This window comes from Corella eumyota, chromosome 7 (genome assembly GCF_963082875.1).
Source record: "Corella eumyota chromosome 7, kaCorEumy4.1, whole genome shotgun sequence".
In the NCBI taxonomy this organism is placed as follows: domain Eukaryota; kingdom Metazoa; phylum Chordata; class Ascidiacea; order Phlebobranchia; family Corellidae; genus Corella; species Corella eumyota.
Genome location: NC_137496.1, coordinates 4,161,324 through 4,180,310, shown reverse-complemented (window position 1 = coordinate 4,180,310; position 18,987 = coordinate 4,161,324). Strand labels below are relative to the sequence as shown.

At 32.0% G+C, this 18,987-nt stretch overlaps 4 protein-coding genes across 4 annotated transcripts; 1 reads left to right on the top strand and 3 right to left on the bottom strand.

The window, feature by feature from the left end:
- Positions 1-435: 435 nt before the first annotated feature.
- Positions 436-7,011, bottom strand: LOC145759216 (uncharacterized). Its single transcript, XM_082572988.1, has 9 exons — positions 5,958-7,011; positions 5,645-5,725; positions 4,511-4,624; positions 3,630-3,810; positions 2,498-2,624; positions 2,076-2,221; positions 1,795-1,944; positions 1,298-1,433; positions 436-1,206 (listed from the first exon to the last, which is right to left on the bottom strand). The coding sequence occupies exons 1-9, from the start codon at positions 5,998-6,000 to the stop codon at positions 643-645; spliced, it is 1,542 nt and encodes a 513-aa protein (XP_082429114.1). The 5' UTR covers positions 6,001-7,011; the 3' UTR covers positions 436-642.
- A 1,225-nt stretch (positions 7,012-8,236) lies between these two features.
- On the bottom strand, positions 8,237-9,988 carry LOC145759726 (poly [ADP-ribose] polymerase 2-like). Its single transcript, XM_082573572.1, has one exon. The coding sequence runs from the start codon at positions 9,986-9,988 to the stop codon at positions 8,237-8,239; it is 1,752 nt and encodes a 583-aa protein (XP_082429698.1).
- A 668-nt stretch (positions 9,989-10,656) lies between these two features.
- Positions 10,657-14,490, bottom strand: LOC145759723 (cytochrome P450 7B1-like). Its single transcript, XM_082573571.1, has 7 exons — positions 14,423-14,490; positions 14,066-14,206; positions 13,026-13,428; positions 12,090-12,384; positions 11,531-11,785; positions 11,229-11,407; positions 10,657-11,145 (listed from the first exon to the last, which is right to left on the bottom strand). The coding sequence occupies exons 1-7, from the start codon at positions 14,488-14,490 to the stop codon at positions 10,657-10,659; spliced, it is 1,830 nt and encodes a 609-aa protein (XP_082429697.1).
- A 1,438-nt stretch (positions 14,491-15,928) lies between these two features.
- On the top strand, positions 15,929-18,756 carry LOC145758949 (2,3-dehydroadipyl-CoA hydratase-like). Its single transcript, XM_082572646.1, has 7 exons — positions 15,929-16,132; positions 16,442-16,615; positions 16,840-16,940; positions 17,401-17,571; positions 17,790-17,913; positions 17,990-18,102; positions 18,176-18,756. Exons 1-7 carry the CDS (start codon positions 16,024-16,026, stop codon positions 18,278-18,280), a joined length of 897 nt encoding a protein of 298 aa, XP_082428772.1. The 5' UTR covers positions 15,929-16,023; the 3' UTR covers positions 18,281-18,756.
- The last annotated feature ends 231 nt before the right edge of the window (positions 18,757-18,987 follow it).

Sequence of the window (18,987 nt, the reverse complement as noted above, 5' to 3'; positions counted from 1 at the left end):
TCATTTTCACAGAATGGTTAGTAGAGTTTAAAGACTAGATTTCTTGATCTTCTAATACTGAGTTGTCCAGTTGTAATTGATTTAAATTTTAAGATCTGATGACCCTTTTTATACAAAAAACTTAGTTTCAATCCCATTATTTGTTAGGAATTTTGTGTTTGAAATGAATAATCGAATAATATTTTTATTGGAGTTTCTGTCAAGATTTCGATATGAAAAATCCGAAACTTCGGCACTGTAGAGTAGTATTGAAAAATAGTCATAATACTCTTATGTTATATGCTAATATTCACATATTCAATTATAGGCGATTCACGTTTAATTTGGTAGATTAACCTGAATAGAAATGAAAATATCCGTTGTAAGGCCGAAAAACCAGGTCAAAAAGTATTTTTAAATTGGGTTTCTTCGTTAACAAAATTTTACCCTTAGTTTCTTATTTTAAAACAGTCGTGGGTCTACTCTTTTAAAAAAATTATTAATAACATTTTAAAAATTTCTGGCAGGTAGATTTATATTTAATTATTTCATAGAAATTGTAAGCGACGTAATTAGTTAAAAATACAGAACAGAATTGCTAGAAAATAGTAAGTAAAATAAGAATTAAAATAAAAAGAAATAAATTAACAGAAAGTTTTTGATTCAAAGTTCCTCGCACAGATAAGCCTCGTTGGCCTTTCCCTCAAAAACTTCGGTGTTGTTGTTACTAGCATCGTCACTTTCTGTAGTGACTGAGGACGACTTGATCAGTTTTCTAAACGGCCCCATCAGCTGCTTGAAAAACACGAGAGTTATAGACACTCCAAGGCAGAAGAGAAAAACGTAGATGATCATGAGAACGATAAGGTTTCCGTCTGCATTTTTAAAGAAACTGGATAGGGCAATGAACAAGGCATAAACGATGACAATACCACAGAGGTAAGCTGCTTGTTTAATGGCGGACACTTCTATATTTTCGGGCGTCGGTTTGTTGCCTATTACCAAAGACTCGATTTTCAAAGCACCAAATATAAAGAGAAAAGAAATAATGAACATAGCATATTCTTCCGCAGGGATAAAGAACATTTCATAAAATCGGCCAAAGCCGCTTACTGAAGCAGTGGTGAGAACTGTACCACACAAAGCGCAAACAATACCCAAAAATACAAGTACAGGTATAACGCGATAGTAAGGCGAAATCTTTTTCCAAAATGGAAGGCCAAATACCTAAAAAAAACATAAACAATTACTACATTGACCACACATTTAATGTAGTCCAAAATTATGACAAAGAAAGATAACAAAACGTTAAACACACCTGGGTAAAAGCGATTATGAATCCAAATCCAAAGCAAAATATTGGCCAGGCTGTATTTCCATTAGGGTTTTCTGTTTGTATTGCAACCAAAGTTCCATGCAGAAATACCCAAGTCTCATTTAACAATCTCCAATATCTTAGCAAAAAATATTCATTTAAAATATTATATACAATATAAATTTTTAATTTGGAAACCCTGATGTTGCAATCGTGCACACGTCATTTTGTTTACAATATTTTTAAACGTTAATTGTTAGGTAATTGTACTTTTATATCCATGTTAATCTAGATTTCAAAACTGTTTAATAAATAAATTTCTACTTAGGATATCTGGTTTTTGTTGACGTGTAAGTGAAAAAGTTTAACATGTCTATCCATTGCACAAGGAACTTATATTTTTGCTAGGGATTGGGATTTTGAAATCAGGTAATTTGATTTTGTGATAATTGTGCCACATAAACTGTTGGTTTAAAAGTGTTTAGATAACCGGAATTCACCTGTTTAAGTGCATGTCTGTGTAAATAAGACTTCCTTGCAACATCACGATAGCAGTGTGAAAGAAACCAAGAGTATGACCCCACGTGTTCTCCATTGGGTGATACCAAAATGTGTAAATTGTTGCCCATGAGAAGGCGAACCCGTGATACCTAAAAAATGTAAAAAAGTAAGTTACACTCTCTATTGTATTTTAAAACAGTCACATGCTGGTAGCAAAATGTGTAAAAACACGACAAAAAACAATTTTTAAAATATTTTATTAGCTTTACGGACGACTTACTTTCTTATGAGTTGTATAGGTCCTGGACTCAATCTCAAATATTTTGCTGCCTTGTCCTCAGACTTTGGATTGGGCCACATCAGCATAAAACCTCTGTCTTTGTACTCAATTAGAAGAATAAACGTCAGCATCATAATAACAGAAGCCTTGACAAAAATGTTTATGTTTTAGTAATATAATTGTAGGTTGTTTTTGTTGTTGTGAAGATGTGTTTTAAAGTATTCCTTATGGCCATTTCTACTCTAACTTTACGACTCTTAGCAAGTGTAAAATCAGTTGTCAATTTAATATAATCATTTGATATCGTCGGGCTAATAATGCCCAAAAAAATCTACCAGGGACTAGGTGAGTCTGTTTTCACTTCAAAAATAAAAAAGTGAATGGTTAAAATCTTTAGCTCCTAGTCATCATCTAGCGGTTACCTGCGAGGATGAGATGGCGACGTCTTGAGCCGTTCCGTCGTAAGTCCAATGTGTTTGCAGCAAATGAATGACGTGAAACAGTCCGTTTACAAATAACAGCGACCAGTTGAACCAACGCAAGTTTGTACTAAAAATATATTAAAAATGCTTAAACAAATGTGCCCTTGAACTCAAATTTAGTTTGTACGTGAGTATACAAAATGTTGCAACACAATTAAACAAGTAAAGTAAATAGTTTTATCTTTTAAAAGTTTATGTTAGCTCTTTAAATCTAACGAGTTGCAAAAAAGTAATACCACAAGAGATTGGTGCGTATATCATAAAATACTTTGAAAACGACAGCATAGTACTACCATGCACGGGAAAATTTTATGCGCCATTTTTATTTTTAACGAAAAATAATTTATTTTTCCGCCTAGGCCATTAAATAACTAGGTGCTTACGGAAATTAAATAATTGGCTTACACACGGTTCTAAATCGTTAGCCTAATGATAGTGCTTATTTAAATTTAATACAAAAAATACCAACATTTGCTTACTAACGGGCACGCACCAAAATAAAAAAATTCTGTACTTGTACATTGCGCACTGAATGGTAACAATATTTTAAGATATAATGGCCTTTGACAATCCATAAAAATCAAATTAGCAACAAAAAACTAGTCATAAAAGCGCCAACTAACAGATTACTAGCGTGACTAAAAGCATAGTAATTCGTACAGGTGCTGAAATTTGACCAAGATCACTTAAAAATCAGAAACGGATTTCCAATTAGTTCTACCTAGTTCTAATCCTGGTTCAATCATAATTTGGAATGATTTTTAATCGATGATAGACATCGGATTGACGGTTGTTAATTTAACGAGCTTTTTGGGTTAACAAAAACGTGACTTTGTCAACTGGCTAAAAGGTTAGTTTATTTATGGGAAGAAATTAAAAATTTTAAGGTAGCCTAGGCCTGTTAATAAGGCTATAGTTGGCATTTTGTGTAAGAATTTAGTAGAAATTGGCTTGTTTTTTTGTTATTGTACACCAACATATATGTTTAAAACGTGTTTGAAATTCAAAAAACAACCAAAAATAGACATTTTACAGTAAGAAATCAGCCAACGTCCGATTTTAAAATTTTCACCTGTATTTCTTTTCGCCCTTTTCCCTTCTAAACGAAACGACGATCTGTGCTCTGTAAATTAACCCCCACATCAATACCTGGTGCAGACTGTAACACAGCCAGACTATAGCTCTTGTTAGCGTGGTTGCGTTTTCCAGTTGCCAGTAATACCAAGTCGACGTACAACCTTCGCCATTCCGACCTAAAAAACGAGTTATTAAGTAGATGTTAATGGCATTTAACAAACTTAGACTTCTTAAAGATTAAGGCCTTGTGCATATTGTTTTGTTCTTATGTTTTTAAACTACATTTGTCTTGCTATAGGGGTTGTTATTAAAATGCAATCCGACGCTTGCAACTCTATATATATTCGGAATTATGTTGGAATCTTATACCAAAAAATGTAAAGTCATTCTTAAATACACACCCCTTAAATTTATTAGGTAAAGTACTAAGATATAAACAATAGGCTTAGGCTGAAAGCCAGTGTAAAATTACACATTTGCGATGCTTATTAGAGGCGGAGATTCAATTAGCCATGGTGAGATTGGATGACTATAGATGTGACCGACATTTTGTAACGATGTTTATTCTTTTTGAAGATAGGGAACAGGTAATAAGATACGGTAATCAATTTAAAAGGGGTATTACGTTACTGACTTTCCATTGGCCTAAAGTTTAAATAGATCTAATGGCTAGACGTTTATTTAATAGAAACCTATAGATAACATACCTTAAATGCAACAAGAGAAAAATGACTGGAAAAATATTATACCACAAAAAAAAGTTATTTTTTTTATTAATTTTATATTGAACTTATATAACACTATGTAGTTAAAGCATTTTATGGCTATAAAAAGACCTGCTCGTAAAGTATGGAATAAACACATAAGCCTTTATACCTGGATTGTCATATTCGTCACAGTTCCAAGGCTCGGGTAAAAATCTTTGCTCAGTTTCGTTTGTTCCATTCACGTGGTAATATCCCGATATAGCATACCAGCCAACTGCATTACCTATAATGAACAAAAATAGAAAATTTTAATAATAAATATATAATGAAATTTTTGCAAAGTCATGCCCGCACAATCATTTTTTTCCTACTAAAAGTAAGGTTTTTGTTAGGTAAAACGTATTGCAATAATTTTAAAATCGTTGCAAAAAAACATGTTGCTTAAAAGTAGATCAAGCGAGTTCGTATTTTTATAATATCCAAAATTCAACATAACTGGCAGGCCATCAAATATGGTATGAACCCTTGAAACCTTTGGTTTGCGTGACAAAAATCGCAATATTTTATTAACTACTATATCATATTTCATATAGATCCGGATTAAACATAACATATCACTTATCTGGATTTAACAGTGACGTACTAGGCATATAAACGCACGAAATTGGACCTTGCAGAAACCTGTAAGCGGTAATTTAAGATGTAATACGCATAGCTGAATTTAGGGTTTTTGCATTGGCAAAAACCAATTACATTTTGAGCCTATTATCAAATTATTTATAGTATATTATTAGGTTGAATTTTATATTAAAATGGTTGAAAATTTTGAAATAACATTGACTATATCAAAATTTAAAATGCGTTGTATTTTACACTTTAAAAAATCAGTTTAAGAACTGAATTATTATTAGTAGGATTTTATGCAAATTGATAGCATATTAAACGTAGCATTTTTAACCGATATTTTTTGCGACATTTGTAAAATACCATTTTCTTACCCAACCATTATACAATAACCGCAAACGCTTTGGGTTTAAGTGAAGCATTGAAGCAAAGCAAAAACGTGACGAAAATTCAAGGGTCCAAATTTTTGTGCAAAAGTTAAGTTCAAAGTCAAAAATTTTACAAACTAAAAAATTGGGTTTTTTGCTCAATTTTTAAAGTAAAGTTTTAGGCAAATTTTTTTAGCAATTTATATTTAATTTATCGTCTTTAATATCCTTATGCAGAAAAATATACGTTTATACAAAATTCTACTAAAAAAATATTTAACTATAAAATTAAATTCTGAAAATTTACTTACCCCAACCCCACATAGCCCCAAGTACCCCGATAATGAATAGTATTGATCCTGCCCATGCCAAAACGTCATATCGTCTTCCTTCTAAAAAAATTAACATTTTCCTTTAATTTTTAAGTTAACGGCGTTGCAACCTAGATCTTATATTTAAATTAACGACTTTTTTTTGCAAGTTGTTTTAAACGGTTAGTAGGCCATAAAATCAACAATATTTTAGGTTTTTATATATTTAAGTAATAAAGAAACTACAAATTAGTATATGCCCGCTTTTGTAGACTGTAAATAAAATAATAAAACTGCTTTCTTTTTATTTTACCTTTATTTTCCATTCCACTTTCCTCTACTGAAATTTCTTTCATGTTTTAACCTTTTGCCTATAGTAGTTAAAAAACGTAACAACGCTTTACATAATAACAGACTATTACGAAGACAATACAAATTTTAAACTTAGTTTTTAGAGCAATATAAAACTATATTAAACTTGACAAAACACTTATTAAATATTTACTTTCGAGATAATTCTCTACTACGCTACTAAGGTTAACGGTTTAAAATAAATTCTGTTAATTATTGACGATAACTTTTTTTTAATTCTGCCCTATTTACATTATGTGCCCTTTTTTATGTTGCATACCTTTGCAAAATGAATTAAAATTGACCTAGACTTTCTCATTTAAGTAACTGATTAATGTGTGTTTTGTGATTTAATCGGTAATCAGTTAAAATCAAGTTTTTGTATCAAGTCTAAAAGGTTTTTGGCGCTTTTCAGGTGACATTTGCGGCAGTTTAAACGATTAGCCGTTTTGTTTTTTCGCCTAATAAAAAAATCGCTAACTAACAGTCGCTGTTTGCCTAGCAATAACATTTTGAAACTAAACCCTTTAAATAATATTACTTTTTTTGTATTTAGATATTACGAAAACATAAAATATACTTTCAGTTTTTTTTCAGTTACTATTTTAGCTCAACTACCTTTTGTTCTGACTGCCTTAGCACCGTACATTTAGTTAAATAACCGCGCTCTACTCTTTTCATATTTTATTTTGAGCATTACTATTTTATTTTGAGCATTACTAGCGCTTTTGTGTAAATAAGCCGCAAAATTTTAATCAATTTCAAGTCGCTAGGTACATAAAAAACAAGTCCTTCTCTTGGACTAAACAAGCAAAAAGTGAACTTATTATTTGCATTGATAACTCAGAAAAAAAAAACTGTTTCTATATTTTTTGGCTTCTAATATCAATATCTTTTGTACCGTTACTACTACAGTTGCTTTACTCTTTATCTCGACATTGATATTTCACGTAGCTATTGTTTGATTTATTTAAAAATACATTTTCATTGTACTACAGGTAAGCCTACATATATTTCAAAACCTTTTTCAAATACGAGTACGTATTATAAACAATGGCCTTAACTGAAGCTTAAATATATATGTATGCACGGCCCTAATTGCAGTATATTATATGTTATAAAACCAATTACTATACTGGCTTTTAATTATAATGCACATGCAATTAAATCTGGGTATCGTATTTTATGCATTATCAAGGGTTCTATAATCCAGCACTGCGGATTCGTATAGGTTTGAAGTTACATCGTTTTTGCCTTTCCTATCGGAAAAAAATCAGTTTTTAATCAATTCCTAAGCTTACTTATGTTACCAACTTACTCTACCAAATATAAGGTTGGAAAAAAATAAGTTATATAACTTGTTCACCCACTCCCTACGTCACTGGGCAAACACAATGCGAATATTATTACGTAACAAAAGCCAAGCGCCGTGGATAGATTAGAGAAAAGAGGGGCTAACAAACAAAACGATTTTCGAATTATTTGATTAATAATTGATTTGTTTTTTAATTAGTGTAGATTATACATTTAATTACACCCTTTTATGCTTTTGCATTGCATTTTAGAAGAATCTTAGCATATATTTGTTCTTCAAACGCAATTTTCTCAGATGTTGGCCTACCTTACTGTTAGGGCCATTTCAAGTTGAATTTTTACTTATAGTAGGCAAGTTTATAGTATACTAGTTATTATAAAGTTTTTTATGCTATTAACATAGTGATACATTAAAAATATAACCCGGAAATTGATGATATAACGATTTAAAAATAAAGTTAACACACAAACTTGTAAACTTAACCTGAATAACAGTTTTTATAGAAATATAGTATACCGTTGCTCTTTTATGTATAATATACATTGTGTTTATTGATACTTGTGTATGTTTGCTACTCCTACACACGACCATTATCCACCACCTACCTTTAACAGTCAAATACTATGTCTGCGTACTTAAAAGCGCCAACTAACGACTGATAAATTTAAAAAAAATTGCAGTAAATTAATTAAATTCAAAAATTTGTTTTTCCGTTTAGCTTGTTTTATACCAAATATTCACGTGTTAGCACCATTTGTTAACATTAAAATAAGTTGAAAAAATTGTCAATTTGTTGAAAAATAAAGGAATTTATTTACAAAAAAATGCTTACAATAGATTAAAAGGTGTAGGCAAAAAAACATGGACATTTGTAAAACAATGTAACTGCATTCATTTTTAGAAAAAAACACAACAATTATATCGCTCTACCAACATTGGTTAAATAAAAACTCAACTTTAACCAAATAACGTGGCCTAATTTGGTTTGTGTTATATACAACATATTCGTTGTACAACAATGCTGACTCCACATCAACAGCAACTGGTTTTCCAAGAGGCACCGTGACATCTTTATTAATTTTAACCGACGATTTTGGATCGGGTATTGTCTTGCCAAGCCCCAAAACACTATGTTTACCCATGGGTAGTTCATTTCCAGTGTAATCAGCATCTAATTTTTTAACAGCATTGCCTAAAGCAACTTCGCAAAGCAACAAAAATCCGGTGTTCTGACGTTGAGATGCGAAACAATAGTTCGCCGACTTTGAGACCATATCAGCAAAATAAACACCTTTGCCGAACATATAACCAGTTACTGGTGCCTCCGGTGGTGCGATCCTTAATCCCTGTTTTAAAATTCCGCACCAGTTAGTAAGCCTAGATCCATGCCATAATAATGTTCGATTGCCGATATTATCTTGAAAGTTATTGTCCTGTTTGTGTATTTCAAAAATGTTGTCGACTTTTAGTGTGTATGTATTGTGAGTAGAAGCATGCGTGTTCCTGACATATTGCTGGATAATTTTGTAATCCTTTGCTTGTGGGTTAACTGGAGTAAGCTCGCATTGCAAAGATTTGTATAATACATCAATTTGATTTTCATTTTTATTTTCTGAATTTTCCAATAGAGTCACGGCTATTTTGATATCGCCTAATGTTTCTAATAGTTGTAGTTTGTGCTGTAGTTCTAGCATTGTTCTGATTACTGGAGGCCTTTTCATGCCCAAATCATGAGGAATTCTGGTATAAAACTCGCTGCATGCCTCCATCATTTCACGGTTAAATTTCGAGCTCTGCAAAAATTCCTCGATTTTTTTTAAGGAAGAGTAACCAGCCTTGATTTGCTTATCGGTTAGTTTACCAAGGGGTGCTTTTTTGATGTCGTATTCCATTTCTTTAACACTTCGTTCAAATTCTTGTACATCGAAAATTAAATTCATAACGTCTTGGATACATTTTTCCAACTTTGATTCGATTTTAGGTTTCGGGTCAATAGGTTTAATTTTTTTCTCCTCTTTCCCATAATCGATTTCAAGAAGATCATATTTTCCAGGGTGTTTAACAAAATTTTTTCTGTCGTCCCAATTATTTTTAGTTTTATCCACAAATTTTTTCCGAAACACCTCAACAGCCCTGTCAAGGGGTAAATTTTGTAAATTCGATCCTGCTATTTTACCGACCCTCCCCCAACGAAACCAAACACAAAAATCATTTTTGTTTCTATGTTTTAGCAATTGCAATAAATAATACTTGTTATTATTCTGACCAACATTGGTTTGATTAAGCATAGCATCGTATATTTGACCACACGATATATAAACATCATAATTTTGAACACATTGCTTGCACACTTCATCAACAGGCACCAAGCCATGGAACTTAATGGTCTTCGTGACCGGTTCATGATTTTCTTTTGTTTCTCGTTTAATTGTTACCCCCGATTTCCCAGTTTCCAATTTTCTTTTTTTCGGTTGTTGTTTACTTTTTGAAGCCCCACTTTTTTGTTCCGATGATTTTAAATTTTCAGTTTTTATTGTAACTTTGGGTTTCAACTCATTCTTTTCAATTTTTGATTTACTTATGGTTAAAGTCAGTTCAGGATTAATATTTTTAGCATTTTGATTAGTTTTTAATGCTAGTCTACTTGAGCTTCTGGTGGATCTTCTGTTGCCACTCATTTTAAATATGATTATCAGACTATTAAAAATCGTTATCTGAAAAACTAAAAACAGTTTCAACTTTCTGACTTTAATAGTCAGACAGTTTAAAACGTCATCTGTTTAAGAATCTGACAGCCTGACAGTCCTTAAGTGGTTTTGTATGTAGGTAAAAAGTTTGACTTTATAAACATAGTTTGTTTGCAACTGTCAGACTGTACAAGCTGACAAAAAACTGAAAAAGTCTTTTTTATCGCAATAGATTAAATCTTAGGCTATGTAATGCCATAATTAACACATTGGTAATTTTATTACCACATTAAAATTACTTTGGTCAACGATTTCTCTGTAAAATTGATTAATTTAACCAGTTTAGCTTGTTAGGCTAACCAACTAAGTACGTACGCTTAGCTTTCAAATGGAGTTATCTATTCGCTGTAGCGACGTAGTTTGGCGGGAAAAATATGAAGCGCCCACGTGCGGTTTGCAAATTTCTAAATTCAGCGACAATAAATAAAAAACGAAATTTTATTAAAACAGCGGCTAGGCAACAAAAGATAATGCAAAGTTAAGTTTTAAATATTAACACGGTCTGTGCTACAATATATAGGGTAAAAATATATATAATTAGTAGAAAAAGTATAAAAAAATACAACAAAATTACAGAATAATTACATGCAGCGTAAAAATTAAAAACTATTTGATTTAGGTTTGCAATGAATATTAATATCTCTGTCGGGCGGCATTACGCCAAAACCCAAATGTGTAAGGTCGAATTCAGGTACACCTTTGTCTATATTTACATCAAACATGTTTAACCAACTTAAGACGATAAGCTTTATTTCTACAAGTGCGATATGTCGTCCTGGACATTTAGAAGCACCATACCCAAAGGTCATAACAGCCCTGGAAGACTGCAGTCGTTTGCCTTCCTTGTAGAAGCGATTTCTAGCCCTACGCTTGGTCGTAACTGCTGGGCAGTTGTATAAAGTTTCAGGCGGGCAAAGAAAGCCATCTTTAGTAGTAAATTCTGAAGAGTCTTTTAATAGTTTTTCGTCGATGTAGTTGTTGTTTGTTAAAGCTGAGATGTCGCTAACATTCGAACACCCACCGATAGAAGACGAACTGTCACTGAAACCGTCGTATTCGTTGACCAAAAATCTTTCGTACTGAAACTCCTTTAAAAAAACATACATTAATTAATAAAAAACCACTAGTTTTAACTTTGTTTATAAAGGGTAGAAGCAAATCTAATGCCTACCTCTGGATTTCTGTAGATATCTTCATCCCTGTGCGTGATTGGCGCAAAAAACGAAGTGTAATCACCCTTTCGAATATTATAAGTTTTCCCACCATATGTATGAATCGTTGTATCCTTGAGAGCCTTTCTTAGGCTAAGACTAGAACCAACCAGCCTCATAACTTCTTTTATACAAGCATCTGCACATTAAAACAAATGCGTTCATGATTTACTAATATAAAAAACCCGTAAGCAACATGTAAACCCTGGCAATTCAATTTATATATTATAGTATAGGTTTAGATTGTAATTTATAAACGAACCTAAGACAATAAGCTTGTCCAAATCTTTCTTATCCAGCAAGGAAATATTGTTTATGTCAGTCCAGTCTCTGATTGCCTTCTTTTTTCTACGCTTAACCTTATTGGACAGCATGGTTTTATATTCGCTGAGGACATCTCTTGTGGCTTCAGGATGATTTAGAAAATAGTAAAAGACCCAGAACAGAGCCGGTGTGGTGTTGGCAAACGCTGCCCACAAAATAACCGTCAAATGTCGGGACCTTTGATCCTGAAACTCTGAAGTAATTTTGGATACATTACATAATGTCGTTAATACTAAAAAAACGTGTGTAGGATATAGATGTAAGTTTAGCGAACTTTGATCATATTAAAAAAAATTATGACGTTTTTAAGTAAATTAATTTTTGACAGGAGAATATTATTTTTTAGTTTTAAAAAAATATTTATTACGTTTTAAAAATTGCCTTTGTCATTTCCTTAAATGAGGTCACGTTTTATATATTAAAGTTTCTTAATTAGGAAATAGTTATGGAAAATTTTGTTTCGTTTTTTTCTTATATTTTTATATATGACTACTAACCTATTCTTGGATTAGCATTCACTACGTCACTGATCATGTGACTAACGTTGACCCTTTTCGACCAATCAAGCTCCTTGAACAACTCAAACAAATTCTCGCGCGCTTTTTCGACTTCCGGGATGAAGTGGATCGGGATCCGGTCGACAAGAAGAGCTGATCTTTTAAAGTAGATTTTAAAATGTTCATAAAACCTGGAGGTTTCAAGATCCCGTGCTTTTTGGTTTTCAAGCGAACCGAATAACAAGTTGAAAGTGACATCAAAGATTACTTCTTTACAAAACTCGTAAAGTTGGATCTAATTTAAAATTAAAAATTAAGATTAACAAATAAGATTTCCACATGCCAGACAGCAATAAATTAAACATAATTATGATGTAATTGGAAAAATTGCGAAACCAATTTCATGGTTAATTTTATGACGAACTATCATTAAGATTTTGAAACGTTTTATAATTTTACGTGACATGGTCATGGCTAATATCCAAAATGATTACTTACCGGAATCAAAAACACAAAGAAAAAACTTTTTTGTGAATTAAAAAAAAATATTAAAAAAAATAACTGGCATTTTTTTGAAAAAAAAAACATTTTTACAGACATATATCTTAAAGTTTTGGCTACAGTTTAAGCATGTTCTAAGTAACTTAAAAATCGGTGTTAGGCTAAGACGACACGCTTAAACAAACGTGATTTGCCGGCGTGTTACATACATCCTTTTACTAGTATCATATCCTAATAACCACACCTTTAAAATCGTTTTTGGGCCAAAAAAATTATTTAAATTAAATCACGACTACGTGAATTTTTTTGTTTTTTTTTACAACAGTTGCAAAAAAATTGCTAGTCATTTTTTTGAAAAAGGTGCTCTTAATTACTGTTGGCAAATAACAAGTTATATAACATAATTTTATTTATTAATATAAACAATAATCTTACCGGCTCGTTAATGTTTCTGTTTTTAAGTGTTTTGGTCAGCGCTTTGGTCACGACATCGGTACACGAATGACTCAGCTTACCTAGCTGCATGGACCCCCGTAGGTTACCTTCCAACGAAGCGCTGACCGACTTCGATACATCAACACTTGTTTTCAACTTCTCTGCAGCAGCCTCATCTTGTATTTTATACCGCTCTGTTGTTTTTACGCCGATAAAGCATAGCAGAGATCTTATATACCGGTTGTTTTGAAATACTGATCCGTTTTGATCAGGAATGTTGTATAAGGAATGCGGGTTGCCCACCATACGGGTTACGAAATCGCCTAGAATTTCTTTGTGGTCTAGATGAGGGCACCTTTCCAAGTTTCTTACATCACGTGGATCCATAAACGTATGAATATTCCTAAAGGTTGTAAGAAAACGCATGTCGTTAAAAAGCAATTAAACACGAATATAATATGATCTCATTTAGCCTAGGAAAGTCTAATTGAAGCCACGCATGATTTGAGCTCGTTAACATTTGGCATTTCAGGTCATTTTTATATTCAAATACACGTATGGCGAGAACTTTAAGTGACCCTGAAATTCTGCACAGTCATTATCTTGCCTGTAATTGGCAGCCAGAAATCACCTGTATGGCTTTTGACGCGTTTTAAATACGTAAAATTACCTTGCGCTGCAAATAACTAATATTGCTTGATAGGTAATCAAAACGAATGGTTCCCAAAACAATTAAAAAATTTAAATATTTAAAGACCGGCAGCGTGGTGGTCATAACACTTCCTACATGGAGTCCTGGGTTCGATCCTCAGTGATATCACGCTGTAGCGCTCTTGAGTAAGGCGCTATAAACGGTATAAACTCCCTCTGAGCTAATATCTAATCAAAAGTTTAATTACCTGGCAATTATAATCAATAATATCCCAAACTGCCAAAGGCAACTCAAGACTGGGTCGAGGTAACTGATGTTACTCTATGTTTAGGTCGCACATTTGACCTTTCCACATCGAGGATAAAAATATATATAAAAAATGGCTTACCATCCTGTCATAACGTATGTGAATACATCTCCATGCTTCTTTTGTAGTGATTTAAGATACCCAAACGGGTTTCTTCCCAAATTAAGGGCAACCCCTACGAACGGGATAGTATGGGACACTAGCGCCGGCTCACCTTTTTGTCTTGAAAAAAATAATTATGGGTCAATTTTTATTAATAAATTCATTTTAAATATGTAGTTACCACCTTTATAATTTTTGCACGAGAGTTAAGATATTTTTACTGTGATAAAATATTTATTATTTTGTATTTGATAAAAGTAAAAAAATGCAAATTGCAAAGCAATTTGTTAAAAAATAAATCATCTAGAAGTTCAAAAGCAAAAAATAAATAACTACCTGCTTCTTTCCGACTTGTAGATATAAAATAAAAAAATATTCAATACGATTAATGCAACTGATAGCATATTATCAGAAATAGAGTTTTGACTTCAAGTTCAAAATTTTCTTTGATCTTTCTATATAGGCTTAGCCTACTTATTTTATTAACTTTTTAATTTTGTGTTGTTGGCTTGCTCTACCTTTATTTATGTCCAATCGTTTGCAACAACGGTCATCTTAATACATTCGTGAATCGATGACGACATCTTTTTCACGATTTTTTTAGGATGTTTTAAATGTCAAGAAAGCGAAAATTGATTTTAGTTTTTTAAGAAAATAAAAGAAAATAAAACTCTCGCGTAATCGTTTTAATTGAATTAAAAAATATTTGCATATTTACCTCTTTATTAGTTACTACCACGAGGCAGCCGACATTTTATAAATTATTTTCTTTACCGTTAAGCAATTAACATATCGCAAATTGATTTTGTAATAAGGCCAAAATATGAAGAAATTATTGTGATTTTATTGCAATTAACTTTTAAAAAACCAGCAGTAATTTACCTGTGCTAATACACGTTAATAAGTTAGGGTAGTTTCCATGGTAAGCATATGTTTATTGCGAAATTTATAAAATCTACGAAGTCGTGACGAGGCAAGAATTAGACGAATTGGCATAAATTAACTATTTATACACGTTTAATATCTCAAAAAAATCTAGGAAAAACATTGTCACGCGATTTTTAACCGTCAACACATGAATCTATCAAATTCGATATCTTTTCTACGTCAGTAATTTAAGAAACTGTTTTATTCATGACATTTTTAAATTTGTTATCGAATTGCTTAATATCACGTTTGCACGTAAAACTTGGACGAAAGTGTAATAAATAATTGCATGACATGCATAAAGTAAAATTTGAATATACAGCATTAAAATATGTACGTATGACATTTAAAGTTCGAATGTACAAGAATATTATGTTATTTAAATGTCAATTGCAGATATGCACATTGTTCATAGTAATTATCTATAAATAAAAATGAATATTTAATTAAAAATAAAACCTATTAAGGGTCATTTAAAAGCGTAATAATAATTAATTTTTTTGCTGTATTTTAGTCAGTAATATTTATTAATAAATTGAATTTGCATAGTGTAATTTGCATTGTTTATAATTTACTATGCAAATGCACAACATCACGTTATGGTACAGTGATTAATCGATTACGCAGCAAAAAATAACACCTCACATGGTTTTCTCTGCAATCTTGCAATATCGGCAATAACAGTCAATATTTCTTTATTAAATATTGATTTTAATATCAAAGTAGTTATGAAAATTTATATATAATTGCATAAATAAAAAAATAAAGTTTAATTCCCCATAAAAAGACTGCGGAAAAATAAACGGAAAAGACCAAATCGATATTTTAAAATCGGGCAACACAATATTGCTTTGCCAGACTGTCAGTCATTACGCATATGTAATAACATTATTGATGTTTTGTGTATACAGGTTAAGTAGGTATAACAGGAAACACGTTGTATTAGCAGGCTAGTTTATTCTCTATATCTATTTAACTTTAGCATTGTACATTGACGGAGCAATAACAGCATGGCAAGTAGAGGCCTATTTTTACTTTGCCGTACTGTTAAAAATAGCAAACAGACATTATTTTCTCGAATGAACCAAACAAGATGCATTGCATTGGATTCTCAAAGTGGTAAATATACATTTGTTTAAAACCAAAATTTTTTTAAACTTGCATATGTAAATTCAAATGTTTACTACATGAGGTCCTTGGTTCGATTCCCACTGCTCTTATGCTGTAGCCCTCCTAAGTAATGCTTTATAACAGTATAAACTCCTGCTGAGCCAGTACTTAATCAGCAGTTTAATTATTGGCCAATTAAAATATATATCCCAAACTGTCAAAGGCAACCTGGGTCAGGGTTATTGATGTTACTCTATGTTTGGGTTCTGAAGTCAACCTTCAAACATCGAGGATAAATATTTAAAAACATTTATATAGAGCCTGCTGTGGACCCAATCCAAATCGACAAACGTGACAAGATCACCTTAATTGGACTTAACAGACCATTAAGCCGCAATGCTGTTAACCAAGACATGGCTCGGCAGTTAACTGTTGCGTTTAAAGCCTTTGAAATGGACAAGACAAGCAACGTTGCAGTTTTACATGGAATCGGTAACAAAATTGACACGATTTTATAAAATATATACAGTTTTTTACCTATAAATATGTTTTGAAGAATAAGGTAAGTTGAGACGTAAAACATGCCGACATTAAAGGAAGGATGTCATGAATCAAAACCTGTAATTGATCACTTTTTTTCTAAGTACCAACCAAATGCCACTGCAACCTTATGTTACGTAAACTTTAAAAAAAAAAATTTTTTGTTTAATATTCAGGTGAACATTTCTGCGCTGGCTATGATTTAAAAGAGCTTGCTGACAACCCTCCAGAAATAAGCGAGGATTTAATGAAGCAAATGAATTTGCACGGAGCTATGGTAAAAAAACTGTAGATTTGTCCCATGTAATTTTCACAATATTTACCAACTGCAAACATGCCTTTCGTAACGATTTTAAGATGATTGCTAACCAAAAAATCTATATGCCAATCTATAGAAATACCCAAAAAATCAGTTATCTTTAGAAGGCCAACTATTAGCAATACATGTATTTGTTTATTGGCATATTAATGCTAACTACCTTAACAGTTTGCTTGCATGAAATGTTAAATGGGTTTCAACCATTAAAGATACATGAAAGTAACCTTATCATAAATGACTAAACACTTTTTAAATTGACCTAAGTTAATACTATTAGGTTATACTTGCAAAAAAATGCTATTAAGTTATACTTGCAATAAATTTTTGAATCGGCAAATTCAAAAATTAAACCAATTACCTAAAACATAAAACATCTCTTGTAAAATAGCAATAAATGTAATTTTTGTTTTTTATGCAGGGCCCAACACGACTTCATTTGTGCAAACCTGTCATATCTGCTGTAAATGGTTATGCAGTAGCTGGTGGTCTGGAGTTAGCTTTACTCTGTGATATAAGGGTGTTTGAGGAATCAGCTAAAGTTGGAATTTTGAACCGAAGATTTGGAGTTCCACTAATTGATGGTGGCACAGTAAGAAAAATTTTTTTAAATTTTTGTAACTTTTTGCTGTCATTTTAATATGTCAAACCCAAGTATGGGGTTTGCATTCCTAAGAAGGGGTTTTAAAAGGTGTTTAGGGGTTTAGAAGTTGTTAACTCCATAGCATTATATGTTAAATATTAATTGTTTAAAATATTGTGATTTTAAAATTTTTTTTAAATCTCAACTTTTTAATCATTAATTTTAAGGTAAGGTTGCCAGCATTAATTGGTCTTTCGAATGCGCTTGATCTTATCCTAACTGGAAAGGTGATTGACTCGCAAGAAGCTTATCGGATTGGTTTGACTTCAAGGGTTGTGCCAGATGGGACAGGTCATTTAATTTAATTTATGGTACTTTTCAAGAGCCTGTAAAAACTGTTATTGATGCTTTTTATTTTGGATTTAAGGTCTTTCTGAAGCTGTTGCTTTGGCAAATCAAATTGCAAGAGTGCCTCAAATGTGTATGAGGGCAGACCGTAATTCTACTTACAATGCTGTCTTCAATTCACAGTCTAAGCAGGTAGTTACACATTAATGTCTATTCAACCAATGGAAAGTTATTAATTGTCATGCCATCTTCTTATTGTATTAAGTCTTCATTGGACTACGAGTTAAACAACGGAATTGGAGTCTTGGTGCAAGAGTCCATTCCAGGAGCTAAGAGATTTGCAAAAGGGGAGGGAAGAAATGCATCGTGATGCTGTTCACTGATACTTTCTTAATTCGTTTTTGTTGATACTTTCTTAATTCGTTTTTTTTGTTTTTGTTCCTTTTTTAGAGTTTGCCAAGTTGAAGTTCATCGATCAAGGATATAGAAGTATTCCTGTGTTAACATATTGTTCCATATTTGTAGTGTAGCAGTAGCTGTGATTTAAGTTATATTATGAAGCTGTAGTTTTTGTTTCCTAAAAATGTGTTTAATGTTTCCATATTTTCACAAATATCTTTATTAAATTGTTGTTTTGCCCTTGGGTCAGTGCTGTTAAAAGATTTAGGCTGTATATATGTATATACCACTCTGAATTTGCTTTCCATAGAGTGCTGTCTTTGTCGACTTTGCTATTACATCCAAGCGTTGCAGGTATTTAATAGTGTCGTTAACTGTAGTTTGTAGCTGTACACCTATCATGATGGCATATTTTGTTATTTGTGTTAATAAAATTGTTTTGTTTCGAAAAGATGAAATGAGGTAGAGATTTTTTACTCTTATCGATGATCATGTGACCATGCTTATTGTTCTGAATTAGGTTTTTTAGGAGTTTGGGTCTTTAAGTATTATGTCTGTCATTTATTGTAATAAGCTTTTTTAAATATAAGAGCAAATGAAAACATTTTGTTCTCATGTTCGATCAAGCACATCCTTTGCCATTTCCGACCCCTTCTGTCTCATGGATTATTTTTTTCT

What these genes read in the sequence shown, in the direction of transcription:
- LOC145758949 (XM_082572646.1), top strand. Translation starts at nt 16,024, where the DNA reads ATGGCAAGTAGAGGCCTATTTTTACTTTGCCGTACTGTTAAAAATAGC. An exon ending in CACTAATTGATGGTGGCACA is followed by an intron (nt 17,572 to 17,789) that starts GTAAGAAAAATT and finishes ATTAATTTTAAG; the next exon opens with GTAAGGTTGCCAGCATTAAT. An exon ending in TCAATTCACAGTCTAAGCAG is followed by an intron (nt 18,103 to 18,175) that starts GTAGTTACACAT and finishes TATTGTATTAAG; the next exon opens with TCTTCATTGGACTACGAGTT.
- LOC145759723 (XM_082573571.1), bottom strand. Translation starts at nt 14,490, where the DNA reads ATGCTATCAGTTGCATTAATCGTATTGAATATTTTTTTATTTTATATC. An exon ending in GGACAAGCTTATTGTCTTAG is followed by an intron (nt 11,408 to 11,530) that starts GTTCGTTTATAA and finishes TTTAATGTGCAG; the next exon opens with ATGCTTGTATAAAAGAAGTT. An exon ending in ATATCTACAGAAATCCAGAG is followed by an intron (nt 11,146 to 11,228) that starts GTAGGCATTAGA and finishes GTTTTTTTAAAG; the next exon opens with GAGTTTCAGTACGAAAGATT.
- LOC145759216 (XM_082572988.1), bottom strand. Translation starts at nt 6,000, where the DNA reads ATGAAAGAAATTTCAGTAGAGGAAAGTGGAATGGAAAATAAAG. An exon ending in TGACGAATATGACAATCCAG is followed by an intron (nt 3,811 to 4,510) that starts GTATAAAGGCTT and finishes CTCGTTTTTTAG; the next exon opens with GTCGGAATGGCGAAGGTTGT. An exon ending in TCGCCATCTCATCCTCGCAG is followed by an intron (nt 2,222 to 2,497) that starts GTAACCGCTAGA and finishes ATTTTTGTCAAG; the next exon opens with GCTTCTGTTATTATGATGCT.
- LOC145759726 (XM_082573572.1), bottom strand. Translation starts at nt 9,988, where the DNA reads ATGAGTGGCAACAGAAGATCCACCAGAAGCTCAAGTAGACTAGCATTA.